General features: G+C 41.4%; 1 protein-coding gene across 1 annotated transcript; it reads left to right on the forward strand.

Moving 5' to 3' along the window:
• Positions 1-4511: 4511 nt before the first annotated feature.
• On the forward strand, positions 4512-8698 carry LOC106952104 (protein Tob1-like). The gene is made up of 2 exons (XM_015040010.1): positions 4512-4755; positions 6630-8698. The coding sequence occupies exon 2, from the start codon at positions 6756-6758 to the stop codon at positions 7770-7772; it is 1017 nt and encodes a 338-aa protein (XP_014895496.1). The 5' UTR covers positions 4512-4755; positions 6630-6755; the 3' UTR covers positions 7773-8698.
• The last annotated feature ends 8650 nt before the right edge of the window (positions 8699-17348 follow it).

Below are 17348 nucleotides of genomic sequence, written 5' to 3' on the forward strand. Positions count from 1 at the left end.
AATCAAGTTAATTACAGAGTCTACGATTGATTAATTGCATTTTAATTGACTAAATAATTACTTTCAATTCAAAAACACCTTTTGCTCCTGAATTGTTGAATAAATAGCCATATGAGCTCAACAACAAAAATACTTATCGTCTTTAATCTGTTATTTAGGTTATTGCGAAGAACAATAACCTAAGTTTGTGTGAAGAGCTACGTGTGGCGACAGATAACTGACCAAGCGTCCTGAGTATTGTAAGACTTGAACTGTGATCCTGTGTGATGCTGTGTGCAGGTATCACTTGCGCGTCAGATTTACCGATGTACCAGAAACATGAGAATAAAAAGGTTCCGCCTGGAATCTTTGTGTGTAAAGCAATTTTAGATTCTGTTAAAATGTTTTAACAGGTTAAAACTATGTTTAATCGAAATGAACTCATGAAAGCCCAAACAGAAATACTGAAAACAGGTTTATATCATTCTGTTTACCATTGCTTGAAGATGATTGAAATAAAGCTTTGATGCTTCAGAATCCACACTGTGAAACTGAAAGCCACTTGTTAGCCATGTTTACTATCGCTTTCTGAACAGTTTGATTCCTGTGCCTCTTGTGATGTCATCAACTCAAACAAATGAGAAACGGCACCTTTTTTTTTTTGTTTTTTCCCCAAGAGTGCACTTTTTAAAAACGTTGTGTATTGTGAAATTAAGTAGAGGAAATGCACACTTCCTTGCACAGCTACGGTTTTAATTGTCACTCTACGTCTGCTAGTGAACAGACACTGGGTTGTATCTTTCACTGAGATCTTTGAGCATCTATACAGTTGGACAACAGTGGAAAGAATTTCACAGCTGAAAATCTCTATGTGGACTGACAATCCCTAAAAAACATTCTTTGAGTCGGGCTAAAACCTTTCACTTCATTAGCTGTGTTTACCCTCCTCCAGTCAGGACCGTTTCTGTAAGAGAACAATAACGTCGTTGTTTTAACCACGGAATGGCACGATTACTCCACCTGTCCAATGCCAAGACTCACACATACTTACTGAGTTTACACAACTTGATTGTGACTGGGCACCTTTCTTGTTGGAGCTGCTAATATGTTTGCTGCTGAGCCCATGTTTTGTGCTCAGACATGTCTGAACATTTGGTCATTGTCACATGCTTTCTGTGTGCAGAAAAGCCCAGCTCTCGTGGCCTCAGTGTGCCTCCAAGGCCCCCACAGTGTGTTTAGTTTGTGCGAGGGTCATCCATCACACAGGCTTCTCTGTGGTGGTGTTGGTGGTGGTGGGGGTGGGCGGGACTCATCTCTCACCCCTGCTGAGACTCAATCTGGAGAGTGGAAGAAGTCTCCATTGTGCCCGCAGCATCCTGATCCCTGCAGCCCTACAGAAGATTGCATTTCATTTATAACCCTCTGCTTATGGAACTGGATTGCGGTTCTTGACGGTGGTTATGGCCTGAATGCACAGATACGAGTTCATGTTTGCGTGATTGTCAAGATCAGAAAACATTGGGTAATTAGGAGGAAATATTAAAAAAACTGCTTTGAATTGAGGCACAATTGGTCCACAATTAAGCAGTTAATATCTCTTGGTGTCTTCTTTTAGTATAAATCAAAACTTTTGAAGTTTTGAAACAAAAACGTCACAGAGGTTTATACAAACACTACCCTAAGAACGTTTCACAGTCGGACGCGGATGATTATTCACGCGGGTCATGGAAGTAAAGGGAGAAAGTTGCGCCACCAATATTCTTCCGGACTGAAACACTTACTGAGGAAGGCCCATGTCAGAGTAATTATCAGGGGTGGTGGTGTCTGCACAGGACAGATTCAAAAAAGATTGATTTAGTCCGTATTGCTTGTTTGATTAAAAAAGAAGAATTTTGTATTTTTATGGCGTCTTACTGTCGGAGTGTTTACCATTACTGGAAAAAGCATGACATGTCAGGATGGCTTTCTGGTAAAGATAGATTAAGATACTTGCTACTTGTGATTTTTTTATTTTTTATTTTATTTTTTTTTCAGAAATGTTGTTTATTCCAGAATACCTGTGATTATATTTCAAAATATATCCTTTAGCCAAAATACACATTTTCATTTTACTAGGCCTGCTACTAAAAAGATTTGCCTTTTGCCAAAAATAATAACTAATGCAGAAAAGAACTGTGCTGTTCCATGGGTCAGCACTTATGGACGTACGCTGTATTTAATGACTATAAAAATGTTAAACGACAGATAAAATAATATTTTTAGTAAATTGCAGTGAATGTGAGTCACTGGTGGTGAATTGTATATATTGCACTGGAGTTAATTGTGTTTAACCTAGATTAGATGGATTCTCCCATGTTGTCTTCCATGTGTTTTCTTTTGTTTTGTTTGTTTGTTTGTTTAGTTGTTCATTTCTATGAGCATTGCTGCAGCTAAATGTGAATCCCAAATAAACTAAGCTACCCAAACCGTGACTGTAAATGCTTTACATGTTCCATCATCTGTACGTGTCGGAGCTTATCTTAGAAAAGTCGTTACATTTGCATTACGTGGCTGTTTTTACAGCATCTGATGATTATTTACATGTGAAATGGAGGTGGGAGGAGGTGGTGTGCCTGCAATGATTGTACTGCGTGAAACACGTACTGAGTATGAAACATGTACAGCACTTATGGTCACAGTAGAAGGAGGCACACATCAGCTGTGAAAGACACACATCAATAAATGCAGTCATTTGTCTAAAACATGCAAACCTGTAAAATCTTGTTCTCTGTTCTCAGACAGGAAGACCATTGGTGACGCATGACCTCCGACTTCCATTTCCCTTGTAATTAATCATCAGCTTCTGTGTAAGTAAACAGGTTCGAGTGTTGTGGCACAAAGTTGTGTTTGCATAAACAGATTGGAGTTGCTTTAAGATGCAAGAAGTGTGTTTTGGTCATGGAGCGTCTAAGATTAGCTGTTAGCGTTAGCCACTATGAGTAACTAACTTGGTTTCTTAAAAAAAATCAATGACATTATTCATGTAAATCAATATTTTTGCTTGTTACATCGGTTTACGTTTATACCAGGTACCGCATTTCACACAAATGGCCAGATTTACCATATAAATCATGATTTGTTGCTTTGCAAATAGCCACCCAAGGCAAACATGACCACAGTTTAAATGTTCTTTTCATAAACTGCAATGGCTCTTATGAGATTTGAGTTGTTTTAATACTATAAAAGTTGCTTTGGTTGTAATGTTTCAGATTTTCGGGCTGTTTTGGCTTCTCTGACCAGAAATACTTTACATGTTTTAATCTGTTTCACAAGGGAAGCTTAATAATGTCGGACAACCTCCAGCCTCTGTTTTCTGTGTCTATTATTAAATCATATATTTCTTTATTTCGAGCTTGTAAAATGTAATAAATAATAACCATCTGCCTCTGTGTAAACAATTGCCTGATGCAAACACGACAGTGGTTCAATGGCCCGCTACGTCATGGAGGCTGCGCACTATCCCTTTAAGTGACAAGTACGATTTAAAAGAAAAACATCTTCACATCTTTCTGCTTACTGGGGACATGCCTTTCTTCCCTCATCATCTTCCTCTTCTCTAGCTCTGCTGCCTCCCTCACAGCTGTATAATACATGTGTTGGGTTTGTTGTGCAAACAGAGCGAGGGAGCCCATGTTAGGTAAGAACAGGCTGTGGCGTCATACACCTTGTGCTTGACTGGGGAGAGCGCACACCTCTGCACTGCACAACTGCTAAGAACCAATAGTCAGTATATGGAGCACACTACAATGAGTTGTATCACAGGAGATAAGCTGTCAGCATTTTCTGAGGTACACAATGTTCAAAATGTGCTGGAAATTCAGCTGTATCAGTATGGCTCCCATCCTAAGGGAAGGCTGTTGAGGAAGGTTCAGACACACATTTACAGCTGGTTTAAGGAACATCAAAATGTCATTGGAAACAGCTAGGGACACAAGCGGTGACAGGTGTATCCTTCCGCCACAGATGAGATCTGTTTAACCCTCAAGTGAACAGAGTGAAGGTAATGTTGAGTTTATTTCACTGTAGTACATTTTGTACAGCCCTCATAACCTCAGCATACTCTCCATAATAATCAGAAAAGATCTCTAATATGGTCGTTGTCAACCATTGGTTAGTATAACATCTAATCAAAGAAAATCCTAATAAAACATAAAAACACAATAATAACTCTTGACGTAACGTTTGCCAATCTATCATGTTCAAGTTTTATTAAAATGTGCGTTATCCCACTTTGACCGAAAGCTTTTAAAATGTGTACTCTAAAATCTGTTCTAATAAAGTAGTCCGAAAGGCTTGAAAGGCAAGCCACTACCGTAAATAGAAACCTACTCTTGACTGAACACTTGGTAATCCAATCAGAGCTCTAGTTTAGAGGGGGCTGACAATGACGTAGCAGGGTTCAACCAATGGGAGTGGGGTATCTGGTAGCCGTCCTAGCTGAGCCGCATCACCATCTCCTCGATGTCCGTGGCGGAGGACTACTATATAAAAACAAACCAGCCCAAGTTTTAAAGGGCAGAGTTGTAAGAACTCCCAGGCTGAAGGGGAGTTATCTTGTGGACGCCTGTATCCCGGATTCATCCTTTATCCCACAGACACGAAAGCACCTGGATCTACAGCTACAACGTCGGCAACAATTTTCTATTTGATTCGTACAGCTACAGTAGTGCTGCGCGAACTTTAACATCTCCAGGAACGGGACTGTTGAGCAAGAAAGGGCCTGCTGTGAATTTCTAGGTAAGTAAATATTAATGTAACGTTAAATTAGTACTCATTTATGGGTGGAAAAAGTCGCGCATTGTTGAGTCATTTCGCTTCTCGACAGCGACAGTAGTTGTCGAATATGTCTGTAACCAGCTAGTTTATTAAAATCCTACGTAGCTTCCTATTGGTCAAGCTTGCTGTCAGTTCAAATTAAACCCGTTTCTCTTTCTTCTGTTCGCATGACATGGACTTGAGCCCTTTGCTCTCTCTCTCTGTGTAGTTGTATTTAATTTGCCTTAGTGCGAAGAGCGCAGATAAGCAGCTGGTCGAGCTAAACATTAACAGTTCCTGTGGGTTAGCTGGTTAGCTTCCTACATTTGTGTTCACACCCTTCTTTAAGTTGGCATCCGAGCGCTATCTGCTCATCACTGACGGGGCACATAGTGGCGATAAACCAGCTCGGTTAGTAATTATCTCTATATATAGTTTTTCTAAAAGTGTCTTTTTGTGATGAAGCGTCTGTTTTAACGGTTACGGCTGGACCCTGAATAATGATTATGTAATTGCAATTCCTGTCGCGAGCTCCTACGTGCTCCTCTTCCCAACTGTAGCACAAGCCGCGCGAGAAAACACAGGAACAGCCCAGGTCGGAGGCATTTTTCAAAACACATTTTCTCCTGCTGAGCACCACTCTGGAGGGGCTGGGTTGCCTGAACATGTCCGTGTATCCAATATGAGGTAGCCGCAAATCCGAACCCCCTAGTGTTGGCACCTGCCCCCTTCATCCTCCCCAGAGGTCAGCCACACGAGCGTTTATCTGTCACACTGAACCGCTGGGGAACACGCACTGCTGACACCATCTCTGAGTCAGTGGACTGCGTTTATTTATAGCTCCCGATTATTGTACAGCCCAGCTGCATGCCAGGCTGCCCAGAGTAAATGGGCACGGCTAGGTTTAAGAATCTCAATGTAAGATCACCTTGAGGTGGAAATATCGCGATATTTCTAGTAATAATAGCTGCTGCTTCTGCGAAAATAATCTAATATACCGGTTAGTTATAATGATGCCTACTGTGTCATTTGTTTTGATAAATGACATAAGAGTTTTTAGGTATTCTGTAAAAGATGATTGATTTTGCTGCTGTGCTTTTTATAGAGGAACACAAGAAGAACAAGCTCAGATCTTGTCCACAATAACATAGATATTTAGCAAAAACAAACATTTTTGCTCAATCTGCTCCTACTGCCCACATGCTGAATGTTTTTGGTGACAAACTGAAATTCTTAGTAACTCCATAGTGTGTTGTTTTTGACTGAATAACTAGATGATTTAAAAACATCACCATGCCATTTGGGACTTGGCCGCCTTAGTTTTCTGAAATACTGAAGGTGTTTTTTTTTTTTTTTCTTTTTTTAATTTTTGGTGTTCATCTTAGTTTAGATTTAAGTTTCCATCAATATTTAAAAGTTCGCTAAAGGAAAAACAAATTCTGGTAGCATTGGTTTCGAGGATGTTTTCCTTTTACATTTTTATGTAGTTTGTATTGACATCATATGCTGGCCATATTACATCACTTTTGGATGTTGGCTGCTTAACAGGCGTGCTGGTGGTAGTTTATCTGTATTTTCAGACGGATCTTGTGCTAAAAGGAGTGACTGGGTGTTGCTCCTTTAGCTTCCACGCCATGACTGGGCATGTTTCTCAGGCTGGAAATATTTCAACTCAGTTGAAAGTTGTCTTTCTTGTAATTACAGTAAGCATCTTCTGTTAGCCAGCTGATCAGCAAGTTGCAGCAGAAAGTAGGGGGATTTGTTAATTGTAGCTGCAGTATACTTGGCTATAGAAATCAGTCCTTGCCCAGTGGCTGAACAAGCTAACAATTTCTTAATTCTTCTTTCTGTTTCAGGATCTTCAACCAAACTCTGTCAGAAGGATATTGATTTTTCAAATTCCCAACTGATCCTGGCTGCTTTGGAGGCTCGCAACGCCACGATAAAGCAACTGTGACGGTCGAAGCTAAGTCGAAGCAGCTATGCAGCTTGAAATTCAAGTAGCACTCAACTTCATCATTTCCTACCTGTACAACAAACTCCCGAGGCGGCGTGTGAATATTTTCGGCGAAGAGCTCGAGAGGCAGCTGAAGAAGAAGTATGAAGGCCACTGGTACCCGGACAAGCCTTACAAAGGCTCAGGGTTCCGGTGCATCCACGTAGGCGAGAAGGTGGACCCCGTGGTGGAGCAGGCAGCCAAAGAGAGCGGGCTGGACATCGAGGATGTCCGGAACAACCTGCCCCAGGACCTGAGCGTCTGGATCGACCCGTTCGAGGTCTCCTACCAGATCGGGGAGAAGGGACCCGTCAAGGTGCTGTACGTGGACGACAACAACGAGAACGGCTCTGAGCTGGACCGGGAGATCAAGAACAGCTTTAACCCCGAGGCGCAGGTGTTCATGCCCATCAGCGACCCCGTTGGGGCGTCCTCAGAGTCCAGCTCGCCGTCGCCTCCCTTTGGCCAGTCGGCTGCCGTCAGCCCATCGTTCATGCCGCGCTCCACCCAGCCCTTAACCTTCACCACCGCCACCTTCGCCGCCACCAAATTCGGCTCCACCAAGATGAAGAGCAGTGGCCGCGGCGGCGGCAACAACAACAGTAGCACCGCCGCCGGCGGAGGCAGCGGAGGCAGCACCAAGGCGGCCCGCACCTCCCCCACCAACAACCTGGGTCTGAATGTCAACACTCTACTGAAACAGAAAGCCATGTCCACCTCCATGCACTCGCTGTACGGGCTGGGCCAACAGCAGAAGGCCTCTGCCCTGTCGCCCAACGCCAAGGAGTTTGTGTTCCCCAGCCTGCAGGGCCAGTCCAGCCCCGGGGCCGCATTCCCCGCCGACGGCCCGCTGGGGCTCGGCCCCCTGCAGTACAACAATGCCTTTGACGTGTTCGCAGCCTACGGAAACCTGAACGACAAGTCGCTCATGGACGGGCTCAGCTTCAGCCTGAGCAACATGCAGTATTCTAACCAGCAATTCCAGCCGGTCATGGCTAACTAAGCTAACATCATCAAATATGCTATTTATGAATGACGGTGGCTCAAAGAGAAGGGAAAAACAACTAAAATGAAAAAAGAAAAACGCACACCTATCAACCGGACTGAAGGATTTAGCTGAATAATCAGTGATGCGCATGTGCCCAGATGGGTGGGGGGCGTTTTTACCGAGCCCCCTTTGAGTTTCTACTGAAAGCTTGTTGTAAAAACACATCCAAGCTTGAATTCAACATGCATCATTGTTTTTCTTTTTCCTTTTTGCCAACCAAGCACAAACTTTTTTTCTTTATTTTTTTTTTACTTTGAGGAACTACTCCAAAAAAATAAATAAATAAAAAAATAAAAGCTTCAAATTTTGGCCTCTTACAGTATTTTACAGGTGGTAAGACAAGGCTGATTTTTACAAATTGGCACTACTAAGTGGGGTTACTTGGTCTTTTTCTAATTGTATAATTTAATTTAGTACAGAGTTTGTAAGATATCAGAGTATATATTGTTTCTATGACATGGTGTTGCATTTATATCTTTTTACTACTCCAGTGATCTGTGATGGCTGCAGCAGCTTTTCCTTATTTTTTTTTCTTTTTTAAGGATAATTGTTAAAGAAATCCATCTTTGAAAAAAAAGGACAAAAAAAATCAAATATTCAGAAGATTGTGTACAAAGTTACCTTAGTGGTGGAATTGAAGTGTAGGAATATTTGCTTTTTTCTGAAAGATGAATTGTATTTTCTGTTGAGAGGTTTAAGATTTTTGCTATACTATGGACAAAAAAATGTACTCGTATGAATATTAATTTTGTACCTACATTGTGCAATACTTGATAAAGAAAAAATACGGTATAACAAAGTATTTTGAGTCAGTGTCTTACATGTCAAGAGGGACTGAAATAGTTTATATTGTTAAGTTTGTATTAAATGCTTAAAAATGATATGCTTGTCTTTATTTTTTTTAATTTCATATTTGCACCCTGGTCTTTTTAATAAAATAAACTACAGTTGAACATGATCCTGTTGAAGTGGCTTTTTTTATTACCCCTCATGTCCCTTATGATTTAATCTATAATGGTTTTCCAAAGGGTGATCAGGCAGATAAGAAACGCGTCATAATTTGTGCGCTCTAAACTTTGAGTCTGGGGAATTGCAGGTTGAAATATCTGAATTAGCCAATAAAAGTCCATTTATCAGCTGTTCTATAAAGGGCAGAGCATTATGTAACTTTATGTCTTCATCTTTCTGCTGATTGCAAGGAAGATAAATGTTGGCAAATGCAACAATTGCCAACAAACGCTCTGGATTTTGGAGTTGAGAGGAAACAACCTTGGAGCAAGTTGAACATTAGTCGGGTGTTGGCAGTGAGTCGCCAAGATTTCAAAGTCTGAAAATAAACTGTCAAGTAATGCAATCTAAGATGCCAAGTTTAACTTTGAACCTATCTAAAAGGCCCACTTTTGCTCCTCTTACTGTGGTTTTATCTGATGGAAGCCCTCAAAAAAGTAGCTGTCAAATTAAACAATCTGAAAAGTCATTTTGTGTTGAGCCGTTGACCAGCTTTACACATCTAGAGGTTCAAGTTTGTGCCAGTTCATTTCCAAAATAGTCAAATTTCAAGTTTGCTTGAAAGTATTCTAAATTTGACTTTTCTGTAGCTCTTTAACTGACTAAAAATGAATATGAAAGAACAAAACTTATGTAATAGAATAATTATATTTCTACAACAGTGATACAAAGTACGAGTTAGATATAGTTTTCTTGTCATTGGCTTGGAATTCTTTTTTTTTTTTCCACATTTTTCCATATCAGAAGAAATATGTCAAAAAATTTTTTACTATTTTGTAAAAGTTTTCTTTTTCTCTATTTTTAAACCCAAACATCAAAATACAATGATGGTACGTTAGAAATGACACAAATTTCCTATATTAGGTATTGGAAGTTGTCTTTTTTTTTTTTTTTTTTCAAAATGTCAACATTTATGGCTTTAAACTTTATTTTTGCTAGTCTGAGGTCAAAAATAGCTCTTTTGATTGTAGAGTTTCAGATGACTTGATCTCTGTGAGAAGCTCAAGATGACAAATATTGTTTAGCTGAACACAGGGGGACTCGATGCTGGATGCAGTTTGTTGCACTGAATTTTAATTAAGTGCAACAGATTAAAAGAGGCTGTAGATCTGGAAAACCAGTTATAATTTTCTTCCACTTCCAGATTGTACTCTATTTTGTGTTGTTCTAACAAATTAAATCACAAGAAATGCAGGGAAGTGTGTGTTTGAAATGTGACAGAGGAGAAAATGTGAGTAATTTGAAAACTTGCAGGGCACTTTTGCAAAAGGGCTGATTGTTTTTCTCCTTTTATTGACTTCCCTTTGACCAAAGCATGTTGGGACATGTTTCAGCACAGTGCCTCCTCTGTGGTCACACAAGTTGTGTCCTAACCATTGAACTGCACAATGTTGCTCCTGAAACGACAATAAGAACCACAACAAGTCGCAAACCAGGAAAGCAATTTATGTGTATGAACATGAATGTCGGAATTTGGTGGTGGCAGTATCATCATTTGGGGTTGTTTATGTCATGGTGGATGGAGTCACAGCATTAACGTTTACCACAATTTTAGCTTCTATTTAGATTTCTAACAGATTTCTTTACTTTTCAGTTGAAGTGTACATGATTAATTTTTAATTGTGCATTATATTTATAATGTATATATAGATAATATACAACGTCTGTGCTGCTGCAACCAACATTGCCATGCTATTTTAGGCTTGAGTAGCTGTTGTGATATGCTAACTTGTTTTTAGCATAACCCAAGTACAAAAACAAAAACAACAGTCTTTTCTAGCGTCCCATCAGATCTTTTTTGTTTTTTTAAGTAAAAATTAAAAATTAGCTGCTAAGAAAAGTAGCTTTGTCATCCATTGTTGTCATTCGCAGTTGCTGCTTGTGCGTCAGGTTTATGGGCGTACCAGAAACGCGCGAGTACGAAGGTTCCATAGGGAACTTTTGTATGTAAAAAAACAAACAAAACAAAAAAAACTATTGTGTTTAAATGTTTGACATGTAAAATCTATGTAAATTAATGTGTTAAAGTCTCAATTGCGATGTGATATATGTGTGTATGTGTGTATGTGTGCGTCTGTGCGTGCGTGTGTGTGTGTTTGTGAAAAAATATTTACATCATTAAAACTGGGGATCTCAACAGGAGTGTGTACATAGATATTCACTGCGTTGTGATACACTTAAAGTGCAAATACCTCAGATCAGTTTTCTCATCCAGTAAGTCATCCATCAGTGATAAGTGACAGCACAGCCCTTATACAACGTGGGAGTGGGAAGCTTTGTTCCTGTTTTTGGATTCTGTCCGCACTGATAAAATCCAAATCTCACCTCAGATTGCTGTAGCAAATAAATTGCTCCAAATCCCTGGCGTGGCAAATGAATTCCCGTGGGCCTCACGGGGAGGAGAGAAGCTTGTAGGAAGGATTATACAGAGAAGTGATTTTTGGTTGTTGCCATTCCATCCTTGTAAGCCGTAGTCACACCGAAAAGAAAAAAAAGAAAAAAAACTATTTCACTTTCAGAGCCAGTGGCGTCAGCTCTTTTGTGTAGAAATCTTTTGTGCTCTTATAACTCTTATGCTTTATGGGTTTATTGTCAGCATTCCAGGGCACTAAATTGAGAATCAGCGAAGAGTCAAAACTGCTTATCTAGTCAGTTTTTTTTTTTTTTTTTTTACATTTCTGGAACTCATTCCATGCTGGAAGTGGTTTACGGCCGTCTCTTTCAGCCCCCCTGCTGTAGCTTAGATGGATGTTTTTCCATGAGCGCAGCGGCCCTGCCGTCAGAGTGGACAACAATATGCAGAACACACCAAACACAGGTTGGCACATGGACCCCGAGTTCCACATGACCACCTCAGCTCTCTGTGATAAACAGGCCTGCAGATGGTCTGGAGTCACACCAGCTGGGAGACTCCCAGGGTGTGAGGTGTTGCCTTGCTGTGACTCCATCTTGTCTGTTCTGCAGACGGCACGCTCTCCTTCTGCTTCAAAGGGAAATTTCCGCACGCATTTCCCCACCCCCCACGGTATTAATCACAGGTCCACATCATACTTTGTTCCTAACACACCTAACAAGCGTGTTGGACTTGGTTTTGTTTTCATGTGCATATGCCAGTGAGAATGCTGCATTTTGAGGCTGGTAGGAATTCTCATGTTGTGAGGAACAACCATGGAAGATAATGTAAGACATAAGATAACATAACATAAGATCAGAATTGTGTTTATAGCATACCTGGCAGTTATGTAGAGGTGCGCGACACTGCAAACAGCATATTTTGTATTCGATCTGATACCAAATAAATACAGGATCTCAAAGATATACAGTAAATGTCTTATGGACAATTCATGACAGCAGTCAATACATCAAAGAATACAATTTGCAAACCGAAGTGCACATTATACCGTAATTCTGAATATACAAAATATGTAAATACAAAAGTAGGTTTTTCTTTCTACCATATGTTACGGTATCAGACTGGAGCTGCCGTGGGACGTTCAAATAAAAACACCAAGCACCTGTTTGCGTCTCAGTAAAAGAAATAAACTGTGAACTTACTGACTTCCTTTATAGAAGTCCAATTTATCCCGATGGACGTGACACACTCCTACATGGGTCAGCCTCTGCTGTGACGTAGATGTGTGTAACCGAGTCTTTAATAATCCAAGACCACTAAAGTTCCTCTCTCTGCCTCAGAGGAAGAGGCTGGTACCACAATCAGTAACTCCAACCAGAGTTTCAGTTTCAGTGAATAAAACTTGTAGCTCTAATGGCAAACCTTTGAGAATGTTTGTAGCCTTCATACAGGAACTGTACATGTAATTTGAACATGGGAAGCTGGATTTCCAGCTGCTGGGTAGTCATGAGCCACAGGGTCAATACTTCCAGAAAGCAAGATGTTTTCCGCCCTACTGGAAACGTTCAGTGAACTGTGTGTGAATAGTATCAAGTACCTTTACCTGTTGTTCACAGGTTGTCATTCACAATGACAGGGGTGTCAAACTCCTGACCCTCAAGGGCCGCTGTCCTGCAGTGTTTAGATGTGCCACAGGTAAAAAAAAACAGTGGAATGAAATGGCTTAATTACCTCCTCCCTGTGTAGATCGGTTCTCCTGAGCCTTGCTAATGACCTAATTATTCTTTTCAGGTGTGGTGCAGCAGAGGCACATCTAAAAGTTGCAGGACAGCGGCCCTTGAGGACTGGAGTTTGACACCCCTGTCACGAGAGGACCCAAATTTGGGTCCTCTCGTGAATGACAGGTTAAAAAACTCAAATCTGTAGAGTAGGGGTTTTAGGAGCGAAACTACTTGTGTATCCACTAAAGCACTTGGGTGGTTGTCGAACTCTTGGTATTGTTATTGTCTAAATCTAAAGATGCCTTCTTAAGATTTCGGAAGACATCGTCACTTCTCTTGACACTGAGAGTAGAGTCAATCTCACAAACAGCAGCCTGCGTACCAGAAACTGTCTGTGTCCTGCTTTGAGGAGACCTGTTGAGACACCCTTGCTCTCCTATGGTTGCTTCTGCTACCACATGGTCTTTCATAAACTGCTGAAACAGGCCATTTGCAGTGGCTGCATTGGGAGAAACACCCCAGGCCATTTCTTCTAAGACAGTAAGGATAGAGTTATACTGTGCTAGAGCAGAAGATATGGCACTATGTCTTACAATCCAGCTGGCTGCACACAGTAGCTTCAGGGCAGTAGTGGTTTCATGATCAGATATCACTATCTGATGAAACAACTGTTTGAATTTGCCAGACTCCCCACACAAAACTCCCCATCTGATTAGCCCAGTCAAGGGCGTCTTGTACAACTCTAGAAGCTGTGCTTGCCTTCTGTGCTACCAAATCCACACCATGAGTTCCACAGAGTACATGTAGAGCTGGTGGTTAGTTTTCCTGTGTCCCAGTCATGTTTGCAGTGACATCATAGGTCTGCACACGCAGTGACAATGGCAAGTTTAGTCTGCAAAGTACATCTAAGGCAACTTTTGAAAGATACTGCCCTGTTGTTTCGGTCACAGAATGCATCCCAAAAAGATTCTTCAAGAGGGTTCAAGTCATGATCCACATAACAAAGACATACAGATTCTTGCTCTTGACCTGATATGTCTTGTGTCCCATCAACAACAAATGCAAACTTTGAAAAACAGGGTTGTCTTCTGCCTTTTCTTTGAGATGTTGAGACAGATACTCTTCTTGTAGAGCCAAACCTTTCCTAACTAAATATTTGATGGAGCCCACATTCTTTGACAAGCCGTGCCTGTTGTCTGGCTATGAGGCTACAGTGTTACCCTTTCTGAGCACAGACATCCATTGCATGGACGTGCAGCTGACTTTTCGCGCGTCCTGAGAACTTCTCAAGAGTCTTTTTCCAATTCCTCAAGCCTACACTCACAAAGGCAGGATCTCATTTGCTTGCAAATGATGACAGGAAAGACGGACAGACCGTTCTCGCTCAATCTGCCTCTCTCAAGCCTCATTTTAAGGGGTTTAGGTTACCCTTAGCTACCTGTGCAGTTGTCTTGCCATAGGCTCAGGCTGCTGGAGGATAAACGTATACCGCTTTTCTTACTTTGCTACTTTCGTCTTCTTCTACTCTACAATTTGCTACAGGTTATTTTTCGCTCCATCGAAGTTACACTTGGTCTGGCATTCTGTTTGGCTTGAATACCTTCCTGAATTATGCTCTTCCTTTCCTATAGTGCTTTTCATTAACACAGAAGGTGCTCCAACATCAATTTCATTTTCGTCTGTCTGCCCTGTCTTCTCGAGTGAAGGCTACAAGTCAAGCTGAACTTGATGCAGTTTGATTAAGTACGATCAACTGGAATATAAGTATGATGGAGTTGAAGTGACTTTTCTGTGTAAGGTGCCATGTGTGTTGTGAATTGGTGCTATAAAAATAAACAGAAATTGACATAGTAGGGAACGTCTGGCCTGAATGTAGATTGCGACCTTGAACGACACCCCAGTTCTATTCCCAGCCTGTGATCAGCGCTGTTGCTGTCATTGTTTGAAACCGAGGACGGCACCTGTTCCCGAGCTGCTGGCCGAGGCGGTGACATTTACGAGGCCCGCGGGCCGGAGGGTACGCGCCATGTGAGCGAGTGGGAAGCGCGTCTGCGTGTCAGGCAGCAGAGCCCGGCGTTTCCCTGTGTCGGAAAATAAAAACAGAGTGGGGGAAGATGAAAACGAGTCTCATCCACTCTGTGTTATTTGCTGATAAACCCCGAGCCGAGGCCCTAATGAAATCAAGCTGCGCCGTGTTTGGCCACCGAACCTCAGTCAGCTGCCGCTTTCAACCGCTGCCAACTCATTTTACAGGGGATCATCTGGTCGACCCGGCTCTTTTTCTGGAGCCGTACCATCACTCAGCCTAAGAGCAGCACGTCTCAACTATATGGACTCCTAATCCATATTTCATTGCCATTCTATAACCGAGAGAGGAAGGTGCAGAGCTGAGTGTGCTGCTGCTGCTGCCAGTGCAGTCAGTGTATACTCCCCTTCAAAACCCCCCCTCTTTTCCTCCTTCTCGCTCTCTTGTTTGTTTTGGTCTGAAGGAGCAGTTGAAGGCTGCTGTACTGAAAGGGTGTTGCACACTTGAATAGGTTTAAAAATAGAAATTGCAGGGTTTCTGCGTCATCACGGGAGAATCCTCTCCTCCGCCCTCATTCGCCTCCCCGCAGCGCGCCGCGGCTGAGTGCACAGAGGGAGCCGCTTGTATGCTAATGCTCCCGCCGTCATCATAGCTCGCTGTGACGTCAGCGCTCTTAGAGGACTGCGTTTGGGTGGGTCCTTGAAGTTATTCGGAGCGCGCGCGTTCATGGGCCTCTCATGTCCGCGGTATGAAGGGAAGCTGGAAAAGCAGGCAGGTCGGGAGGAGAGACGTGTGACGGAAAAAAAGTGGGACAAAGAAGATACAGAAACGTTTTTTTGTTGTTTTTTTCCCAGGCTACAATAATGGCAAGCAATGTAGCCATGACAACACATTTCCATCACCTTTTTATGAAGATAATGACTCGCTGGAGCAGAAAGGCGTGCAACTGCTTTTGAATTAAACCCCTAGCAATTGACCAAAGGTATATATTTAAAAAAGAAAAAAACTTGCCGCGGAAATAAGTTTGTTTTATTAGAATGTGGGAGGTTGTGAAAACACTTCAGGGTCTCTCAAGTAATTGCTCTTACACACATAATAATGGTGAGAAAGTGGGGTTAAAATGAGTTGGTGAGCAGGTTAAAGTATTTCACAGCCTTTGATCTTTTCTATATTTTGTTGCATTTTAAAGAGTAATAATCATACTTTATTAGGATTTAATGTCATAGATCAACACAGAATAGTGAATAATGTTGGAGTGCAAAGAAAATATGGTTTTCTCTTTTTCAAAATTCTGAAACGTGTGGCTTGCTTTTATATTCTATGGTGGCTCAGAAGGGTCAACAAAATGCAAAACCCACAATACAAGCTATATGCTAAAATGGTGGTTGTGCTAGTAAATTTATCATGACTTCTATTTTAGCATAACTTCCATTGAGTCTCAATAAAATACACCAAAACCAGTGTTTTAAAGTGACTAAGGGTGAAAAACTTCAACAGCTTATCATTTTAGCACATTCTTATAGAGTTAACATATATTTAGATATATTTCAAAATGACTCATTTAAAAAAAAATACAAGAAAATTTTTAGTTTTGTGTTCTTCTCATTGACCTCCCTTGAACACAAACATGTTGGGGCATGTTTCCACACTGGAACGTAGCTCCGTGGTCAAGGTGCTCCACCCAATTAACTATGTGGTTTACTGTGAGGATCCTTATGTTCATGTAGAAGAAGCGCAACGCCAAACATCCATCCATCCATCCATCCATTTTCTTACACCCTTGTTCCTTACTGGGGTCGGGAGGGTTTCTGGTGCCTATCTCCAGCTAAAGTTCCAGGCGAGAGGCGGGGTCACCCTGGACAGGTCTCCAGTCTGTCGCAGACAACGCCAAACAATAAAGTTATAACATATCGAGGGCTGTCGGAGGTTGGGTCCATTGTTTCATTTTCTTGAGTGGTAATTTACAGATACTGTGACTTGGCTGGTTGGCTGCAAGCTTCTCCCTCACAATTATAAACTCTGTAAAAAGTACTGTAACTTACCTAAATGCCAACCTTACTGCTAAAAGTTTGATATCAAAAAGGTATTCTCATGGTAAGGAGATAAGACCCTAATAGGACACAGAAAAATAATGATTTTATAACATTATTTTATTAAATGAAACAAATGCCAACCATAAGACGGGCACTTCACTGTAACATAACAATGTTAAAATCAGACCAATTCCTGGTTTTCTGTCCAAACTCAATCAAATCAAAATTCTGATGTGTCCTGACTGAACTTGGTATTTGATAATCTGCTTCTGATAATCTGTTTCATTTCACTATAACAATGTAGCACACCTCTATTAGCATTGCTAGGATTTACTCACTTTTATTGAAGAGTTTTCTTTGTTCGTTCATCTTTCCATTCCCAGATTTGAT

Source organism: Poecilia latipinna, unplaced genomic scaffold (genome assembly GCF_001443285.1).
Source record: "Poecilia latipinna isolate Pla-1442-1.1 unplaced genomic scaffold, P_latipinna-1.0 Scaffold492, whole genome shotgun sequence".
Taxonomy (NCBI): domain Eukaryota; kingdom Metazoa; phylum Chordata; class Actinopteri; order Cyprinodontiformes; family Poeciliidae; genus Poecilia; species Poecilia latipinna.

Coding starts and splice junctions, on each gene's coding strand:
- LOC106952104 (XM_015040010.1), top strand. CDS start 6,756: ATGCAGCTTGAAATTCAAGTAGCACTCAACTTCATCATTTCCTACCTG.